The following is a 22704-nucleotide window of genomic DNA, read 5'->3' on the forward strand; positions in this document are numbered from 1 at the left end:
GTGAGGGGTTAGAGAAAGATTACTTCTAATAATGCATCTTGTTCCATTATATATTAGATCCTAAATTCAAGACACCTGAAATATTGGTGGATGTCCCATTTCCAATGAGCATTAACAATGAACCATCCAGAATGCCCACTAACCAATTGCTAAGAATTTTTTTCATGAAGGGAAGTTCCTTTAACATGTTATTGCAAGATGACATTAAGAAGATATTAGCTAAATCCTTCAACAACAAACACATAAAGTGAAAATATAAGGGGGCAAATTTGCCTTATGGAATGAGAGGGGCCAAATGTTCAAATTGAACATTATTAATGTTTAGGTAGGTAGAAGCATCTCTAAAGAACATTTGGACTAACTAGATCGAGATGGAACTAAAGTTGAGATCCTTTACCATGGGAAGAATAAAGTGTTATTCAATTGCAAGATTTAAAAATAATAATTTTCATGAAAAATGTCCATTGGTGAGATTTTGTGCACATTTCATAGCCTCCTTGATTGTAATAATATTGTTAAGAATGAGTTTTTTTAAATAAATCCAATCTATTTGGGACAAACCACCAATGAGAGGAGATGTTTGGCACACATGACTAAAGCCTTGGAAATTATTTTATGTGAGAAATCCAAGAGATTGATGGGCCTCCAAATATAAATTAACTTTGGATTATTGACTTTAGATATGAACTTGATATTTCATTTGTTAATGACAAGGTCTAGAGGATTGGTATGATATGCTTCGAGATGAATTTTAAACATATCATGACTAACATCATCCAAGAGGATTTTATAAAAAAATCAAGGGAAACCACTATAACCATGTTTCTCATTAGCCATTTAAAATATAGTCAAGAAAAAGTCCTCCTAAGATAACAATTCGTCTTAAACTATAACTTGGTTAGTGATGATTTTGCAAGGGACAACATCTAGGCACACCTTTAGAGCCTCTTCCTTTTTAGGGGAAGGGATTTGAGGTTAAAAGACCCTAGTGTAATGTTGAATGAAAGAACCAAGGACTTTTCAAGTTGTGGATAAGTAGTGGCTAACTTCTTTGATGCATTTGGTTTTCGGAGATAGGTTTTGCTCACAAGGCCTAAGCGATTCATTTGAAACACAATCATTGTTTTCAATTAGATTTAATTTTGACTTTGATTGAGTTCCTCTAGCAACATTAACATCAAACTTGTACAAGGTGATGATGGCCAACCACTTGAATTTGGAAAAGGTATGCATAGAGGCATCACTTCAAGTTGAGCATTGAGTTGACTAAGCAACAAAGACATGGCTACATAATATTAGTGATGTATTTTGGCATGTTAGTGACAATACATTCTCAAAAAGTAGATGGTATGGATGATGTATTTAAACCACCAATCAATCAAACCACTATCTCCTTTTGAACATGGCAACAACTCCCATGGACTTGTGTTGGAGGAAGACCATGTTTAAGAATATTTGAATCATTTCAAATTTGAAATATTATAAGCCCCCTTCAATTTTGAAATGAATCAATGAGTGCTTTGAAATGACATAATTTGATAAGGTTCCACTCAAAGTGATTAACAAAGGACAAATAAAAAGCACGACTCACTAATGTCACATTATGATCAAGTCTCTTAATAGCTCTTGCATACCCACTACACAAATTGGACCAAGTGTACCAACTCGAAGATGTGTTTTGGTGGCTAAGATTTGGGTCATAAAGACATAATTTATTGTGCATATAGAGCCACATCTCTCTTTCATGGACTATCCATTGAATAGACACACAACCCTCTTTATTTGATGCCACTTCAACTATATTGAATTCCACATAAAAAATCTACCAAGTTAGTGAAAAAACATTTGTAAGCTATATTCAAAGTAGCATCCTTTCAACCAAGTTAGTGAAAAAACATTTGTAAGCTATATTAATAAATAAATTTAATTATCAATATTGAAAAATCCCCATAAAGCTCTATTAGATGGATCACAATTGTGACTAACATGATGGAAATACCATGTGACATCGACAAATGTTACCATACCATCTCAATTTTACTCATGATTATTATTATAATAGATACTATTTAACCATATGACATGACACAATTTAAAACAAAAGTCAACAACCTTTATCTCTTATAGATAGGTCATGTTAAAAAATCCCACACCATTAATTTGCCATTTGGATCCATTAGACCCCTTTCATTTGATAAGATGCAATTAATGAAACAAAAAATCTAAAACCTTCAATGTGAAAAGGGTAGATGGATAACTCCCAAAAAAGAGTGGGAAGAAAGGACTTGCAACTTTTGTGGTAAAGGAGCGGTTGAAACTGAATGGCACATTCATAGAGTGCACAAATTATGAGGATATTCATAAATAATTGAAAACAATCTGAAAAAATTGTTCGAGGAAACAAAGCTTCACAAAACTTTGACTTTCTCAATCAAAATTCATTAAAAAAAAACTGACATGAAGAAAAATCTAAATTATTATCGCTTTTAGAACTCTTGTTCCCTAAAACCACTAGATTTGATAGACGTTATCAAAATCCCTTCTTTCTTTCTTTCACAAAAGAAGCTCCAAATTATAACGATCATTTCTAAGGCATTCTTCTTCCCGTACCTCCGTGGGAGGGCTGCGAGACATTCCTTTCTCAGACGTCCATTTGGAAACCCCACGTCCCTAATAAATATTATTTAATCACGAACGTGATTGTCGTATTCACACTTGCATACTTGGAACTTTAGAAGGCACAAACAGATTCCAAACATTTTGGACTACTATGTAGATGGGACAGGGCAACCCATGTGGATCGAAGTCCAAACTGACTTTATGATTAATTTCAACTACAACTTGCCACAGCACAGTAACATCCTTCGCAAGTCCTTGTCGGCTTCGTTTTGCTTGAATAAAAACTCATTCCATGAATACCCAACTCCGTTTGCAAATACCCAGAACTCCTCAATTATGTCCTCCTTTTTATCCTCACCTACACTCATTCGATATCAAATCCAGACGTAAGTGAAAATTCATTACCTTTTCGTTGAATTCCTAATGTTATAAAACGGTTAAATTGGTGATTCCTTATGTGTGACTATAGATTCTTCAGCATGGAAATCAAAGCCGTCTTTAGTAAATTTCAGATCACCTCCTTTGATTTGCCAAGGTATGATGACTTCCCTCTTTTTAACTAGATGTTAATTCTGCGTTAAAAAATTGCTTTGTTATGAATGTAACTGATAACTTTACTGGCTCTAATTTTGTAGATACATATGAAAAGTCCTTCATTAAATGTCAAAATCGGGAAATCGGAGCTAGTGAATGGCAGAAAAAGGAAGAGGAGCTCCCAATTTCAAAGGTTGGTTTGACATCTTTAAGCATTTGTACAACAAATAATATGAAAACCCAGTACAGACCTTATTTTAGTACTGTTAATGTGGGAAAATACAATGCATATAATGTATCATCCCTTCTATTGGTAGTCAAATGTACAGCTCTGCATATGGTTCCATGACCCATTTTTAAGTTTCAGTCCTCTGCATAGTTATCATTCTTAATGGCATGCGTGTAATGCTCTATGCTTGTACTGAGAAAGAATTAAGTGATTTGGGAAACTTAAATAGGTTTTTTGAGCTGAAGACAATTTGACATTCATAATCTCAACCATAATGTGAAGTGTTTAGTCAGATAATCATGGGCAAGAAGTTATTTATATTAGAAATGGAGCAGCTCGAAATTAGGCTCTTCTATTGGCAGGATTGGGTTTTGTTATAATGTAGAGTGGAACTTGCCTTCTAGATCTGATATCATGTTGGAAGACATGACGCGGTTAGAACTCAAAACTAAAACTTCTCATCAGTATTACTGGGCACTTCTCCACTGATTCCTCAACCTTTCACAGGTTTGGGCTTTGTGGGAGTGTAAATTGAAACTATAATAGAAATTTGAAATTTAAACAGGCACCTTAACAAAGTTGATTTTTCCTTTGATTTGTCTATTATACTGAATTCTAATTGGCATCTGGTAAACAAGGCTCGTGCCCTTGAATTAACTTGAATCACACTGCTCAAACATTTATGTCAAATTCTACCTACATAATACTAATGCTTCTGTGTTAGAGAAAAGGTCTTAAAATACATGAACTTATAACTGGTGGAAAAACCCTTGAATGATGATCTGTGGCAAGTTATCCATGCTTTAGAGAGAAAATGTTACTGTGTGCATCGATTGCTTATTTGTTTTTGACTTTTCACTGTGTCTGGAAAGAAATGCTACCATATGCACAGCACAGAGTATGCGGTGAAAATGACTCTTCGTTTTGGATACAGATCGCTTCACCTACCATAACATCTTTGCCAAGTGCATAAAAAAAACAATATATATACATAAAAGAGATTATAATATATTGTCACTGTCTATACGTCTTTTGTATAACAAGATCAAAATTACTGCTATTTTAGCTTTCCTAAAAGTAAATTTTGGTCATTCTTGAGATTCTGTTCAAACTTTCTAAGTGGTGTCCCTCTGAGCATGTGCCAATAGGTACTGTTGGTTTTATGGGAACCCCTCAGCTATTGTTTTTACTGGCTTCTTGGCTGAATTGTCATATCAAGAAAGCTGTAGTTTTGGTATGGCTCGTCTTCTCAGAATTCATCATGTCTGATCTTTATGGCTGTCCCATTGCAATTTCTTTTTCACTGAATAAAAAGGGGGATCTAATGAGGTTTTCACTTTGAAAATAGAAAAATAATTTCAAGTTTCAGTAGAGATAAACAACTGGAACAAGAAGTCCAGTATATATATCCAAAAAAGGGGATTTAAATCAATACAGTCCAAGTTCTTAGTCTAACGAAAACATGCAATGGGCATATAAAAACTCTAATTGGTGTCAACGGGGTATATTTCTTAACTAGTGTATTTCTTATCTAGTTCTCCACTCTGGTCCTTTTCACAGTTAGTTAAATTTACTTAGGGACTTCACTTTATCTCACATTAGTTGTGTTTTTAGTCTCGAGTAGTATATTCTATATATACTCACCTATTGCTATCATTGTAATCGCCCATGCTTGTATGTTTTGCATTATTGTTGATAGAATACAGTTTATTCTATTATTTCTGATTTTCTGTTAATGTTTTCTTCCATTCATTTGCATTCTTGGTTGGCTTCATAGGTAAAGTTTACATGATTTCAGAGCACTGTTGTGAGTTAGCTTTTAGAAAATGTGAGAGTTCAAATCTATTATCTTTTGAAGCACATGAGTAAGATCTTCTCTTGCATCCTTGGATGATCTGGAGAATTAGAAAAGTTTGAAAGAAATACCAAACTCTAAGGGGTTTATTTTTCTAACTTGTTAGTTGTAGGTGCATTTAGGAGCTTCTTGGAGAAAATTTGAGTTCACCTTCGAGTCTAGAGCAGTTGAGAAAGTGACACTTGCTTCTTGTTTCATTCCAATTGAATATTGGGGGCCAAATTTGCAAGGGTTTGAATAATGGATTTTTTTTTGTCAAACAAAACATCTTGCTCAGCATTTTTATTGACATTGCGTCTAGAATGCCCGAGAACTCCCATTTTCATATAAAATTTGTCCATTTTGATAAAAGTTGCTTTGAAGGCACTTTTTTGCCTTTGGGGCTGTATAGCCTCCCCTGTGCATTGCACCATAAAGATAATTAAAAAAAAAATTAGAGATCAATTACCAAGAAAACAAATAGAGCAGGTACAATTTATGGTGTTAAGCACCAAGTCCACCGGTATGTACTAGATCAGCAGAAAGAGCAAAATATCACAAAAAGTTACAGCAAAGAGTTTAATGCTGGATTTATTACTAATAGTCTATTAGAGCAGCAAAAACCAAGTATTCCCAGCAGCACTTTTGATTGCTGTCACTCTCATAGTAATTCATTTCAAAGGTATTGTAAGAACCCTTAACCAATTCTGTCCTAATTTTCTGTTTGTTTTCTTACTGATTTTGGTTATGAAACATGGCGTCAAACACTTGTCCAATTAATTGACTGAGTTCTGATTTCTGGGTTTGAGTTTCTATGGTAATTGTTCTTATTTGCCAAAACATAATTAATTACGCTAAACAGAAACACGGAACATCAATACTGAAAGATCATACCCTAATCTTATTATTTTGCCAAAATATCGAAAGGGCCAAAACATTTTATATCTGTATATGACTTTGCTTCATACAGTACAAGGATTTACATACAATTCTGGAAATGTTTTCAGGTAGAGGGTTTTAGAGTACACTATGCAGCAACATTTTCATACTCTATTCATTTACAAATTTGGTAGGGTCTTTGCTAAGTGTAAAATGTTTCAGCAATCCAAAAATTCATAATCGAAATCAAAATTAGAGATTTTCAGCTGTATACATACATATTCCAAAACTCAATTCAGAGCTGATGGCTGCCCCTTTCTAGCCAATATTTGGTCCATACCGCACCAAAATGTCTGCACGACTTGATAGCAACCTGGAAGATGGTCTGCTGGAAGGGTCTTTAACCTGTATGCTGGTGCTGAGGGCTTCGATAGAGAGGTGCCCTTGCAGAGGCGCCACTGGAACCCGTCCACACTCCCCATCATGATGTCACCAAATCAAGCCTTCACCGTGTAATGTCCCCTACTAGGTTTAGGCCTGTTTTAACTTTTAACCATAATTAATCTATTTCAATATACTTATGACTTAAACTAAATTGATAAGGAGACAAATCTATCTTAATATGAATCAAATCTGTGATATTTCATAGTTCAATTAATTATCAATTATTAACAAGTAAATTGTTCATCTACCATACTAGATTCTATCATACTAGATAATTAATTTTATCATCCATAATTCTCAATGCAAGTGCCAACCTTTGCTACTACTTCAGTTCTAAGGAAGAAGAGGATGTCTATGTTACCAAAGCGTTTAGAGACCAAAATACAAAGGCTCCCTCAAAGTTTACGGATCCAAGCCCTTAACCTATCTTGGGACCATGCCCTCAAAGTTTACGGGATGCTGATCCTTTGATTGGATTTAGACTGCCCCTCTTTGCAAACAACTCAATTCTCAACTCCTTAAATAGTGACAGTAGTAACAAGCACTATATATAAATATATTCTTCTCATTGTTATTAACTTGATTTACATTCTAATATTGTTATTTGTCTGATCAAACATTATATATATATAAAAAGTATGACTGCCATACATATTGCATTCTATATTAATGTTACTATTAAATTCTGCATAAGAACATTATCAAGCTTCATATATTAAGCATACATATTAAACACATCCCCATGCACACCACCAGGAACAAAGATGTTACTGCCTGTAACTTAACAACAGTTCTGATATGATTTGTGGTGATGTCACTGGATGCTTTTGATTCCTTTCCTTTATAACTCTTAATGTGAGGGAGAGGTCACACCTCTTCATCATGTATGCCCTTTGGCTAGGGACACACCCTTTCACCATTAGTACCCTTTGAAAGAGTGCAACTCTTCATTATTTCTGCCCTTTGAAAGGGACACAACCTTTCACAATCAGATCTGCACTTCTTATTTAAATCAGATCTGCATTTCTGATTTCTAAATTGTCCCCCTCTCAAATGAGGTTCTCTTCTCCCTTTAATATCTCATTGTTGAAGGAGTCACAACTTTTCCTTCCATGTCTTTTGACCGTTCATTAACTTAATAAAATTTTAATTTATTATATTTAATTATATTCTTTTATATTTTAAATTAATATTTAATACCTTATTTTTTTTTAATTATTTATTATTAAATTCTATTTTAAAGTGGGGACATTACACACCATTCTAGGTTACCCGTGCAACTAAAGACTCAGGAGTCGGGTAGTGTGAGGAGATCACAGCAACCTTAACATTGCCGTCTTCAACCAAAAACACAATGGTATGAACCGGTGGCTGCAATCTAATTTGTATTGGTCCAGCTAAGCATGATAATGAGGCCCAAACTGCAATATCCAAACTACCGGACTGGGGCTACGTCCAATCCACAACCCTCTCAGGGGTTTGGTCCTCAGAGGAGCTCACAACTCTGTTCTTCAAATGAATTGTCTATACATAATAACCCCACCCCCCCCCCCCCAAAAAAAAAAAAGTGAGTTCCTTACCAAATATAATGTTGCATAAGCTTCCCGCAAAAACCCATGCTCAAAATTTTATAAAGGAAAAATATTTTGGTCTCCAAACCAAAGGCACAAGCGAAAGTCATAATAATTTGACTTTTTCGAGTTTCCCTTTCACTTAAAGTTATAAACTTTATTTTATAAAGCACTTCATAAAATTTTGACAAATTGATAAAAGTAACTTATTAAATAAAGTTATCATAAATGTTCTAAATAATCCTCATAAAACCTCCTTGTGCCAAAAACACATTCCCTATCACCAAATTAGCCCAAGGGAATGAAGAAATGGGCTAATCTCGCCTCTCGTGTGGTCACGGAAAAGAAGGGGACATTACAGTCCTCCCTTCCCCTAGTTGCTTGAAAAATAAATTGAATGAATGATTCAATAATTGGATAATGTATTCAACAATATACAAGCGTATACATAGAGATTACAAGACGACGTTCTAAATTAAGAACAAGTCGTTTAAAGTGAACTACTAAAAAGCTAAACACTAAATAAAGCTTAAAAGCTAATTAACTAAAAAGAAAAAACTAATTAACTAAAAAGCTAAATGACCATTAAACAAGGAACTAAATATAGGTGACTAAAATATAATTAAATATTCTAATACCCTCCCTTAATGGTCATTCTATCTACTAACTACCCTACAGAAGACACTGCAAGTCTTTTGATCACAAACGAAAAGAACACTCTGCTGCGGTGGAGACCCTCCCTGGATCTGAAAAGTGTTAATGACCAAGAATATCAGAATCCATCCAACCTGACATTGGGTAACCAAACTGAAACCTGAAACCATGATTTTGAGGAAAAATTGGCAAACCCTCCAAAATTGAAGATACAAATCATCATTTTTGTGGAAAAAAATGCTAAAAACCCTTGAAACGATTTTTGTGGACAAAATTGAACAAAACCTTGAAACTTCGCATGACAAGACCCAAAACACCACGTGGTAAGACACCAAACATCACACGGTAAAACATCAGACATCATGCGAGAAAACATCAGACAACATCATGTGGTAAAATACCAGACATCACATGGTAAAACCCTGATTTTTGAGAAAAAAATCAAGCAAAACCCTCCCATGATTTTTTATGGCGAAAAATAAAAAAACCCACGTAAGCTTTGTAGATGACAGATAATAATTTTTAAGGAAAAAAAATGTGAAAACCCTCGGACCTGTAGGACGAGGTTTGGCTTAAATCAATCTGATCAAGGCAACGATATTCAGATATCGTGACCATGCACTGTTTCCAGGTGTTGTGGCAGTTGTTGAACTTTTGTCTGTGTTCCAACATGATGCTGGTCAAACATGCCATCACGGAAATAGAATAGAAGCAGCTGCTGAAAAAACTGAAACCTTTGGAGGAGAAAATTTGGCATGAATTCCAAGGTGCAAATTTCGAGGTTTGGAAGAAACCCATAAATCAAAATTTTATGCAAACATAAAACTTGAAATTTTTCTTGAAAATAAGCAGAATTTTTTTTTTTTTTTTGCAGAAAATAAAAAAATATCTCTGATTTTTTTGGAAAAAAACAGAAAATATTGACAATTTTTTCCCCCAAAAACGCAAAAGAAATAGGGGTAGAAACCTTGGGTTGTATATACAACATAAACGGAGTCCAGAAGACACCAAAATTCCAACGTCCACATAATTAGCAGAAATCGCTGACTGTTTTTAAATTCCAAAGCAAATTCGCTAGCACAAAATTCGAGGCATGGAAAACGAGGCACCTAGAAAAATTTGAGACCAACCCCAAAAAGCTCTCAAAAAACCCACCAAGAATCTGAAATCAGAATGCAGATCTGACGGCTCAAAAATTGAGGCACAAAAAATGATGCATAGAAAAATATGACGACGACCCAGTTGAGGTCTCGAAAAACCCACCAAGAATTTGCAACTAGAATACAATTTTGACTTGAACTGAAGGGTCAAAACCCTAGTCGAAAATTGTAGAAACCTTAGGAAAATTTTCAATCTGCAAAAAAAAAAACCTCCAGGTTACAGGCCTGAAAATCTCTAGAACCCAAAAAAAAACATCAATTGTTGCCCAACACAAAGAAATTCGCCCACGAACCAGAAACCCTCGAAACCCTCAAAAAGCCTTCAAAAAAGCAAAATCGTTTTTTTAAATAAAAAAACAAAAAAACAAAAAAATCTAGAAAAGATTCCAGAAAGAAGGCCATGAATTTTTATTAAAAAATTCGCCAAACTTTAAAGAATCCCATCGACCCACTCTGATACCATGAAAAATAAATTGAATGAATGATTCAATAACCAGATAATGTATTCAACAATATACAAGCGTATATATAGAGATTACAAGACGACGTTCTAAATTAAGAACAAGTCGTATAAAGTGAACTACTAAAAAGCTAAACGCTAAATAAAGCTAATTAACTAAAAAGAAAAAGCTAAATGCTAAATAAAGCTTAAAAGCTAATTAACTAAAAAGCTAAATGACCATTAAACAAGGAACTCAATATAGGTGACTAAAATATAATTAAATATTCTAATATTGCTTGCCCTCAAGTAATTGCAATGTTGGATGTTGCAAGATGTTCTCACCCTCCCAAGTGGCATCCTCTAAAGGTAAATCTTTCCAACGTATTAAGTATTCCCTGATCACACGACTTCTCAGCTTCCTTTCTCTCACCTCCAGAACCTTTGTCGGAACCAATACCAATTTCCCTTCCTCATCCAAGGGTGGCAAGCCAGGATTAGGAACAACATGCTGCCCAATTGCCTTTTTGAGGCAGGATACATGAAAAACATTGTGAATCTTACTATCTGGTGGCAGCTCAAGCTCATACGCAATCTGTCCAACCCTCCTTAGAATCCTGTATGGTCCATAGAACCTTGTCTTAAGTTTTTCTGCGCCACTCCTCTTCAATGAGCTTTGTCTATATGGCTGAAGGTGTAATGTAAGTAAACCATATCATTAACCTCAAAAGATCTCTCTGTCTTGTGGCAATCAACATATAGCTTTTGCTGATTTTGTGCCTGCAGTATGTTATCCTTGAGAGTTCTAAGGATATCCTAATGGTCCTACAACCAATTGTTAGAACGAGGAGCTCTGCTATCATCAATGGCTAAGTCTATAAAGGACAATGGGTCATAACCATACAAAGCTCGAAATGGTGACATACCAATAGACATATGATATGTGGTATTATCGCAGTGCTCTCCTAAATACAACCACCTAACCCACACATTTTGCTGACCCACAACATAGTTACGAAGATAACCTTCCACCGACTTATTAACAATTTCTGTCTGCCCATCCATCTATGGGTGGTAGCTAGTGCTTGGCGATAACTCTATACCTGCTAACCGGAATAACTCCTGCCAGAAAATGTTGAGAAACTTGCTATCCCGATCATTGATAATGGTCTTCGGTAGTCCATGTAATTTGAATACCTCACAGAAAAATAACTCCGCTACTTGAGAGGCTGTCCAATCGGCTGCAATAGCATAAAAGTGGGCAAATTTTGTCAATCGATTGAACACTACAAAAATACAGTATTTGCCTTGGACTCTGAGAAGACCTGTAATAAAATCCATGGAAATACTCTCCCACTTTTGGTCTGGAATCGGTAAGGGCTGCAATAAGCCTACTGGGAAGGTATGTTCTGACTTGTTTTGCTGGCAAGTCAAACACTTTCGCACATGTCTAAGGACATCATCCTTAAGACCCCTCCATGAAAATCTTTCCCATGCAAATGGATTCTTGGAATACTCAACCAAAAGTTGAGACTTCCAATCAGCTGAAATTTCAGATATAGAGCATAGTGTAGGTGTAGGAGGTCTCCTGGAAAGTGCATCGGCCACAATATTTCTTTTGCCTTTGACATACTCAATGTCGAAATCATATGCCTATTTTTCGCTGACCCGCTTTTGCTGTCATTCATTTAACTCTTGCTTTAGAAAATACCTCAAACTATTTTTGATCTATTCTCACCACAAATTTCCCGCCTACCAAATACTGCCTAAATTTGGCCAACACATGCATGATAGCAAGCATCTCCTTATTATAGGTGGAATATAGTCTCTCATTATTCCTCAACTTCTCGCTCTCATAGGCGATGGGATGTCTGTTCTGCATGAGTACTACACCGATTCCCTCACCTAATTCATCTCATTCCAACAGAAACAATTGAGAGAAATCAGGAAGAGCTAGCATAGGATAGGTGCTCATAACCTCCTCAAGTCTATCGAATGTGCCCTGTGCATCATTTGACCAACTGAATGCACCCTTTCATGTGAGATTTGTAAGGGGAGCTGCAAGCTGAGAGAATCCCTTGACGAACTCTTGTAATAAGAACAAAGCCCTAGGAATCCCCTCAAGTTTGAAACATTCCTAGGTGGGGGCCAATCAACTATTGCCTGAATCTTTTCCTGGTGCACCTTGACGCCATTAGCCCCTATCACATGCCCCAGATATAAAATCTCTGTCATTCCAAACTTGCATTTGGATGCCTTAGCAAACAATGACTGTGCCTCCATGATACTTAAGACTTCATCAAGATGCCGAAGGTGCTCCTTCCATGTTCTGCTATATATCAGAATATCATCGAAGAACACCAATACAAATTTCCACAATTGCTTATTGAAGATATGATTCTTACACGACTGAAAACTAGCAGGTGCATTAGTAAGACCAAAAGGCATCACTAAAAACTCAGTGTCCGTATAGACATCTGAATGCAGTCTTGTGAATATCCTCCTCACGGACACGAATCTAATGGTATCTTGATCGAAAATCAATCTTCAAAAAGTAAACTGCCCCATGTAACTCATCAATGCGGGGAATAGGATACCTGTTTTTGATGGTCCTATTGTTCAAGGCATGATAATTAATACACATGCGTAATGTACCATCCTTCTTCACTAAGACCACTGAAGAAGCAAATGGGTTGGAGCTCGGCCTAATATGTCCCATGGCAAGTAATTCCTTAATTGTCTTTTCACTCTTCCTTGAACTGCCTTGGATGACGATATGGTGTAGTAATGATGGGGTTGGCGCCCTCTTCTAGCTCTATAACATGCTCAAATCCATGATCAGGGGGTCTACCTGGAGGAATATCTCCAAAAACCCTACTATGCTTATCAAGCATTGACTGGATGTCTACCTGCTACTGCTGACCTCCTTCTGATGCTGATTTGGTAGACACAAAACACTGGGCTGCCCATGTTAAATCATCATGCCTGAGAATGGCCTCCATCCGGTGTGCTGAAACAACTCTAGGCCCTTCATTCAACAAAGCCTTCAACTCAACTTTCCTCCCATTCTCCACAATCTCTAATTGCATCTTGCAGTGGTCTAGTGTGTACCTGCCAAGAGACTGTAACCATTGTATGCCTATAATCACATCAAGCCCCTCTAACTTAACCTCATAGAAATCGTTGGTCAAAGTGTAATCACCCATCCATATACTAAGCTGAGGAATTATCCCAGTGCATTTCAAGCTATCACCACCCTCAACTTTCACACCAAAACCCGAAATCTCCTCAACCTGTAGTCCACTCCTCACAATCGTATGCACATCAATAAAGTTGTGTGTGGCACCCGTATCTAGCAAACAAAAATCTCGCTGCCCCTTAAGTACTCCCTTTAAACGAAAGGGATGGCATATAGGAACTTCTGATAGCGAAGCAATAGCCGCATTAATCTGATTAGCTGCCTTATCTTCGGTTATTTCTGGTGTGGGTTGCTCCTGATGTTTATGATGTTCATCATTATTGCTGCCCTCTGATCTGCTGTTATCAATTGGCTCCTCCTCAACATCAGAAGTGACCTCTATATAATGTATTTTGCCCTTTCCAAGGCATCTATGCTCGGGAGTCCAAGGTTCTTTGCAGGTGAAGCATAACTTCTTCCTCCTTAATTCATTCCTAGATTGAAAGTCCATCCTGGGTGGCGTGTTCTTGGTCTGATTATAAGATTTCAGATTTGGTTTTGAACTTTTGAAACTCCTTTTAGGTGGCTGATAGGAAGCGGATGTTGTATCAAGGTCCAATGCCATTTTAATTGCATTTTGGAGTGAGCTAGGCTTGAGTACTTTCACAAGTCCCTTAATCTTATTTTTCAGCCCTTCAACAAACAACAATTCTTTGAAACTCATTAACGTAAGCATCCAAGGGCCCAACTTGCCTTAACTGTGCTAGCTCGGACCTGTAATACACTTCCACATCTTTCCTGTCAAAGTGCACAATCAACTTAGTACTAAACTCTTCATAAGAATGTATTAACCCTTGGTCTTGTGTCACTAACCCATGGTGCCACCAATCATAAGCTACCCCTTCTAAATGCATGGTTGCAAACTTGATTGCACTACTTCCTTAATTGGCTTGAGAGTCAAGAAGGTATCCAATTTTGTGAATCCATGCCCTTGCACTTGTCCTTCCACTTCCAATAAATGTAGGTAGAGTTAGCTCATTAGTAGCTTGCTTAAGGTCCTTATTTTGTTGCCATGGTCTCCATTCTTGTCTCGTTCTACCACTTTCCCTTCACTGTCCCATGTATTGGATGAAATCTGCTTTGACATGTGGTGGAAGAGTACTCCACTCATCACGCATGGTCATCACATTATCCGAGAATGCTATGCCCCCATCAGCATTGTTCACTTCTTCTTCTTCATTACCAGTTAGGAAAGTTGGCATCAATGGCCTATCCGTAGAGCGTGTAGGGGCTCTTTCTCCACGAGGGGATCCAATCATACTGTCACTATCTGCGTGGCTGTGTGGAGGTCTCCAAGGTGCAGTATTTAACTGCTGCATGGCAACGGTAAGCTGCTGTAACACATTGGCTACCTGCTCTTGCCCCACTTGAATTCCTCTCATAATGTCTCTTGCTTCCCTGTCATCTATATTTCGTGATGGACTATCATCTCTCCTGTCACCCATACTCTCTACAAGATTGGAAGATGAACCTTGTTTGACCCCTAAGATTTCAGACGCTGTTTTACCTTCAGGTATTTGAGGGGGTTTCCATATTCTCTTCTTCGCTTCCCTCTGATAATATCTCCTTTCGCAGTCACTTGATTGCATGAACAGACTGAATAGAACTCAGAGGATGGCAGGATCCAGGCTCTGATACCACTGTAAGAACCCTTAACCAATTCTGTCCCAATTTTCTGTTTGTTTTCCTACTAATTTTGGTTATGAAGCATGGTGTCAAACACACGTCCAATTAATTGACTGAGTTCTGATTTCTGGGTTTGAGTTTGTATGGTAATTGTTCTTATTTGCCAAAACATAAATAATTACGCTAAACAGAAACAAGGAGCATCAATATTGAAAGATCATACCCTAATCTTATTATTTTGCCAAAATATTGACAGGGCCAAATTTTTTATATCTGTATATGACTTTGCTTCATACAGTACAAGGATTTACATACAATTCTGGAAATGTTTTCAGGTAGGGGGTTTTAGAGTACACTACGCAGCAACATTTTCATACTCATTTACAAATTTGGTAGGGTCTTTGCTAAGTGTAAAATGTTTCAGCAATCCAAAAATTCATAATCAAAATCAAAATTAGAGATTTTCAGCTGCATGCATACAGATTCCAAACCTCAATTCATAGCTGATGGCTGCCCCTTTCTAGCCGATATTTGGTCCCTATCGCACCAAAATGTCTGCACCACTTGATAGCAACCTGGATTATGGTATTGGAAGGGTCTTTAACCCGTATGCTGGTGCTGAGGGCTTCGATAGAGAGGCGCCCTTGCAGAGGCCCCCATCCACACTCTCCAACCTGATGTCGCCAAATCAAGCCTTCACCGTTCCAGGTTATCCGTGTAAGTAAAGAGTCAGGAGTTAGGTAGTGTGAGGAGATCACAGCAACCTTAACATTGCCATCTTCAACCGAAATCACAAATGTATGAACCTGTGGCTGCAATCTGCCCTGTATTGGTCCAGCTAAGCATGATAATGAGGCCCGAACTGCAATACCCAAACTAGCAGACTGGGGCTACGTCCAATCCACGGCCCTCTCAGGGGTTTCGTCCTCAGAGGAGCTCATGAACTCTGTTCTTCAAATGAAATGTCGATACATAATAAGCCCCCCCCCCCTCCCCAAAATGAGTTCCTTACCAAATACCGTTGCATAAGCTTCCCACGAAAACCCATGCTCAAAATTTTATGAAGGAAAAATATTTCGGTTTCCAAACCAAAGGCACAAGCAAAAGTCATAATAATTGGACTTTTTCGAGTTCCTCTTTCACTTTAAGTTCTAAGTTTTTATTTTATAAAGCACTTTATAAAACTTCGACAAATTGATAAAAATAACTTATAAAATAAAGTTATTATAAATGTTCGAAATAATCCTCCTAAAACCTCCTTGTGCCAAAAACACATTCCCTATCACCAAATTAGCCCATGGGAATGAAGAAATGGGCTAATCTCGCCTCTTGTGTGGTCTCGGAAAAGAAGGGGACATTATGTTAATGCATTAGTAGCCTCTGCAAGATAAGACTCTCCTAACTCAGTAATCTCCTATATTCTGTTTACTCATTCATGCTTTATGTTTATCAGACTATAACATTGGTCACAATTATGATATTGATATTGGATTAGATTGACGACCTGCTTAACTATGTTAAGCGTCAATCTAAAATGCTATCGGGCTATTAACCCGATAGCATATTAATGTCGATTCATATCGGCATTAATATGCTATCCGGGTATTAACCCGATAGCATATAATGCTAACAACTATTGTTATTGTTTATGTTATATTAATCCATATGCTTTGATACCGATAATAGCCCGATAGCATATTAATGTCGATTCATATCGGCATTAATATGCTATCGGGGTATTAACACGATAGCATATAATGCTAACAACTATTGTTATTGTTTATGTTATATTAATCCATATGCTTTGATACCGATTCATAATCGGGTATGTTTTATATCTGTAACAATTAACAAATGACACCGATTCATGATCGGATATGTTTAAGCACTATTATCATTAACATATGATACCGATCGGATATGATTAAGCACTATTATCATCGGCAATGATACCGATTCATTATCGGGCATGTTATAAGCACTGTTATCATTAAGGATACCGATTCATTATCGGGTATGTTTGAAGTACCGATTAGTTATGGATTGGTTGTTGTTAGTAGGGGTCACGACCAAGTGACATCTTGGTTGGACGTGTCTTATAAGCACTGTTATCATTAAGGATACCGATTCATTATCGGGTATGTTTGAAGCACCGATTAGTTATGGATTGGTTGTTGTTAGTAGGGGTCACGACCAAGTGACATCTTGGTTGGACGTGTCTAAAAGACATGTCCGATCAAGGTGCCACTTGATCGTGGCCACCCTACTATTTATACATCATTCCAATCAAAGGAGATGACATTGAAATCGATACATGTTCATCCTCCTTACCTGCAGTAAAAGAAAAATAGCAATATTAGTGTCATAGGCATAATATCAAATTTAAAATACACCATCCTGCATATAACTTGTCCATTAAATTGGAAATTACAATACATTTACACATTACAGGTATTAATCACTCGATCTGCTCGTTCCTCAGGAGCTAAGCATTTAACAACATGTTCGTATCTGTTCACTCTCCTAGTATTTCTCCTCAATTCTGCCTACTCTTCCTTTATAGGCTTCCTTACTTTGTTCCTATCTATGTATTCTTCTAGGATCTAAAGCTCTTTCTCATCCAGCTTGTCCCTGCCTTGAGGCCAAAAATGTGCACTAACAATCTCTTTTTAATAAATGGAGGTCAGTCCTTCCTTCAACGGGATCATAAACCTGTTTGTAGGGATTTCTAGGATCATAGAAACATGCCACAAAATATTCAAAGAGGTAAGCTCAAGATAAGATTTAGTAAGCCTCCGTGTTCCTTGAAAAATTTCTTCATTTGTGGCTTTCTAGATATGCCAAAAGATTTTGGTCATAAGAACAAACCGAAATTTATTGATCTCAATATGAAAATTTTCAATGAGACCAAACAAAATATCAGCCCAATTGAAACCCTCTTTGTTATGCCAACTTAAACATTTAACAAAAAAAAAAGAACCACAAACTAAAAGCAAAAGGGCATTCTAAAAACAGATGCCCAGAGGTTTCAGTTATATCACATAGGCGGCAATCAATAACAGGGAAACTAAAATTGTTAACACCATCAAAGATAGCAAGCTTCTTTAAAATAAGCAACCATTTGAAGCAGATCTTTTTAGGCTCAACAGGAGAAGACCACATAAACTTAAGCAAGAGAGGTTTTTATTAGAGGTTTGAACTCCAAGCCTCTCTAATTTTATTCAAAATGCCATCGTGCCAGCCAACAATTCATATAACTTTTTAGTAGCCGTCTTTTTTAACACACTGTCATCCCTCCAATTAATATTGCTCCAGATCTTATTGTTGGATTTCATCTGAATTGGAAGATGAAAGTTAAAAAACACTTTATTCACAACTTATAATGTCCTCTTTTGTGAGTTGGGAATCCTGAATTCATTTTGAAGCTTCACCCAGCTTTTGATCTTACCTTTTTCCAGGATATTATCCAAAGATCCAATACCTTTGTGAAACCACTTTTTAGCAAAACAACCTTGGATTAAGGCCAAGGGTTTATTGTTCAAATAAAGATTCCACCACAAGGATGTATAACCTCACAAGACATTATCAGTTCTAGAGAATGCATCACAATTTTTTAAAAGAGGTCTCGCACTAACCCATGCCCTCCAAATTCTGCCAAAGACATTAGAGCCAAAAGATTTGATTGCACATTTACCAAACAAAAGATCACGAGGGTGAAGAGTCCCCAATCCTTCCCTTTCTTTGGTTTAGACAAAGCAACATTATTCTCGACTATAACCTTCCACGACTAATCACCCTCAAAAGCTTTTTACAACTATTTCAAAGCCAAAACAATACCTTGAAACTTCATATATTCTAGACCAATTCCTCCCAAATGCTTGGGAAGGCAACACTAGGTCCAACTAATTGCATGCCTCTCCTTGTTCCCTTTGACATCTGACCACAGAAAGTCCCTCAACTTTTTCTAGATTTTTTCAACTTGATAGTTCACCATACGAATTTTAATAAAAGTGCCTACAACATTGTAGAGGTGATGGATTCTTATAGTGCTGCCACCACTAGCACTAAGAAGCAACAATCCTTTGACCAACCACTATTGGTGGTGGTTTCATGCTCGACCACTTATGTAGGCAACACTCAACACTGCACCACCACCATTGTTGGAAAGTGGAAACCACCTTGACATCGCTCAATTAGGAAAAAACAATTATTTTGCGCTTAGCATAGATGGTTTGCAAATTTGAAATTGGTGGTTTTCATGTATTATACCAAACTAAGAGTGGTTTTGGAATGTTCTAATGATAAGCAATATTCCTATAGAGTTTTGAATATATTTTGTTGATGATGTCATGCTAATGCTAGTAGGTTGTATTTGAATTTTTGGACCTCCTCACCATTGAAGCTTTTGATGTTGCAATTCAACTTCAAAGATGGATATCTTGATATTATGACCTTTTTAAATGCATTTTTTTATGTAATGTCCCCTTTTCTTCGAGTGATTATTAATTAATTAATTGCTAAATAGTCCTTAGTCCTATGGGATTATTTAAATTTAATTAATTAGTGGTTGGACGTACTTTATTTTATAAAGTGACTTTATAATAATGTCAATGATAAATTATAAAGTAAAGTCACTCTTGAGGGGAAAAGTAAATTAAAAGAGATAAAATAAAGTATTACTTTCGAAAAGGAAAATTATTATAAAAAGAGGAAAAAGTGCAATGAGGATTCATTCTTGAGTTGTTATTTTCAAAGAAACTTTTCCTTGAGAGCTTGAGAGCTTTAGCTTACAGGTTCAGTAAACCCTAGGACGGAAACCCTAGAGGTTTTGGCTATTTGGACGGAAATCTAGATCAACCCACTTGGTGAATTCATCTCAAGATTCACAGTTGCACATCATTGATCGTTTTTCATGGAGATTCGATGATCTATCTTGCAGATTTTCAGAAGGTTTGTTATATTATGTATGGAGGCATTCCGAGTATGTGCTACTTGATGGCATCAGACATCTTTTGATTTGTAACAGCAACATGTGTTTGTAAACAATAATACTTTTCTATATCAAAGAATACCATTGGCTTATTTAGATTCTCCGTATTACATTGATTGATTTCCTTGAAAATCTGTATTGTTGATCTTGCATGTTCAATCTGCATGTTTGCATGTCACAATATTATATCATGATGAACAAAATATGAGCAAAAATGAAAACCCATATCAGATTTGAAGCAATATCTGAGTTTGGGATATTACAGTGGTATCAAAGCCAGGTTATCTTGCCATCTTGTTAGGGTTTCAGCAATGCATGTCAGATTTTGCAGTTGCATATGTGTTGGATGTTATTGCATGGCAATTTGGCGAATACCCAAATGATTGCATGTCAGTTCAGGAGCAATTTATGAAGAGGGTTACCATTGCATGTTATTTCCAAGCAGTCCTAGTTAGTGGATTTGGGTTGCATGTCAGAATTTATGATTGCATGTTGCTTCTAATCAGTTGCATGTTAGAAATTATGGTTGCATGTTGCTTCTAATCAGTTGCATGTTAGTTTGGAAACTACCCAGATCTTGCATGTCAGTTTGGTGAACTTGCATGTTAGTTAAAGCAACTACCCAGATCTTGCATGCCAGTTTGACGACTACCTAGATAGTTGCATGTTGATTCTGAGTGTTGCATGTTTGTGGGTTTGTTACATGTCACTGGGAATGAGTAATACAACATAGTATCTTGTCAGCTATTGGGTACAAATTCAGTTTGAAATCAGTTGTTTCAGCCACATACAAGTTTATAAAAGGTACAACAATGGCTAGAATTATAGATGGAAGATTGCCACCTACTTTCCTTCCGAAATCAACGTCACATACAATAGGTGTAAAAAAAGTAACAATGGATAAAGGCGGAACAAGTTCATCAAGGAAGGATAGAAGGGATAGTATAAGTCCACAAAGAAATGATCGACATATGGACGAGCCTATGAATGGTATGAATGACTTCTTTCAAGCATTTCAAAAATATCAATCAGATGTGTTATTATTGTTTGAGAAATTGCTTTTGGAAGAAGAAGCTAAGAAGATGGATAAGAGGCTTAACAATGATGAACACATTGAAGTCACTAAAGATGAGCATATAGATCATTCCAATGCTGAGAATCCACTTGAAGAAAAGACACATGAGACTTGTGGCAGCTATGGTAATGTTGCTGAAAGGGAGGAAATTAATTCTGATTTGGTTATGCATAATAACAACGTTACATTAATTTTGCATGAACCGTTACTTGAACATGCATCTACAAATGTGGATGTTGTGACTAATAAGGATGACAAAATAGTAGCCATGGGTACAAATTCAGATTTAAGCAATGTTGAAAGAGACATTGTTCATGCATATGAAGGTCTTGTGGATCAAAGACTTCTAGCACAACATGATTTGAATGATCAATCTATGGTTGAGGAAGAATATGTGGAAGAGTGTGTGGAAAAGAACATTATTTCAGATTGGAAAGACCTAACCCATCACGAAGAACTCAAGAAATCCACCTTTGTTTTAGCATCACACCATCATGACTCTTGGGTGAGACATAACGCTTCAAAAGAGGAATTCTGTGAAGAGGAGGTCAAGGAGGTAGCTGATTTTGAGAGGCATGACTTTGAATGCAAATCAGAAAAAACAATTCTCTAAGGCAGCCACACCTGTGGGGCAATTTTCACATGAAGATGCAAATTTTAGTCATGAGATAGGTGCTACAACTCTTGGATCAATCAACAATGAGGTGCATAAGGAGCTCGTAGATCTAAGCTACTTGCAAGGTATGACAGCCCTTAGTAAGTTCGATATTCCTTGTTTTGCACAAATGATTACATTGGAGGAATACTTGTTAAGATCATGTGAGGCATATTGTCTTAGAGAGCTGATTATAGAGACTAAGAGATTGCCTAACAAGAAGATCCTACAATTTGATAATGTTTGGTTTGTGATGGATACTTCACCATGGAGTTGGTTGGAGGCAAAAAACATAACAGCTAAGGAGGTGCAAGTATGGATCAGTTTTATGATAGCTAAAGCAGCTAGGAGAACATGTGACTTATTCCTGAGGGGGATGAATGGTAATGGATCCTTGTTTGTTGGTGATAGTGGAAGCACTCCCAAGATGATTCTAGGTCTGATTTTTTGTTCCAATAGTGTTGTTGCCTTTTGCACCAACAATATGGAGAGGATATATATGTTTGATTTTGCACAAATGATGGATACCTTTCAGATTTTCATGAGACCCATCAATCCTAGAGTGATATTCTCTAATGGAGATTTGATGAGGGACATTTATCCCTTCATTTGCAGCTTATATGATGATGTTCATTCACCCCACTCTTGGTATAAGGGTGAATGGAACAGCTGGTTTCTTTTGGACAGCGGTTTGTCACACAATGTTTTTCATGATTCACATGCTTCCGTGGTGTCTAGAGAGAATCTCTACAAGGAT

At 36.7% G+C, this 22704-nt stretch overlaps 1 protein-coding gene across 3 annotated transcripts in view; it reads left to right on the forward strand.

Annotated features, from left to right (window-relative positions):
* Positions 1 to 2559: 2559 nt before the first annotated feature.
* LOC131061255 (probable sodium/metabolite cotransporter BASS5, chloroplastic) overlaps positions 2560 to 22704 on the forward strand; it is a 132235-nt gene continuing 112090 nt past the window's right edge. The window contains exons 1-3 of one of the 3 annotated variants that reach the window (XM_057994822.2): positions 2560 to 3005; positions 3098 to 3154; positions 3255 to 3346. In XM_057994822.2, coding sequence (XP_057850805.1) covers positions 2912 to 3005; positions 3098 to 3154; positions 3255 to 3346 — 243 coding nt within the window. In that variant the 5' untranslated portion in view covers positions 2560 to 2911. Of the gene's footprint in view, positions 3006 to 3088; positions 3155 to 3252; positions 3347 to 22704 lie in introns of those variants that run through there. The other 2 variants (XM_057994821.2, XM_057994823.2) reach the window with 2 other exon arrangements.

This window comes from Cryptomeria japonica, chromosome 11 (genome assembly GCF_030272615.1).
Source record: "Cryptomeria japonica chromosome 11, Sugi_1.0, whole genome shotgun sequence".
Taxonomy (NCBI): Eukaryota; Viridiplantae; Streptophyta; class Pinopsida; order Cupressales; family Cupressaceae; genus Cryptomeria; species Cryptomeria japonica.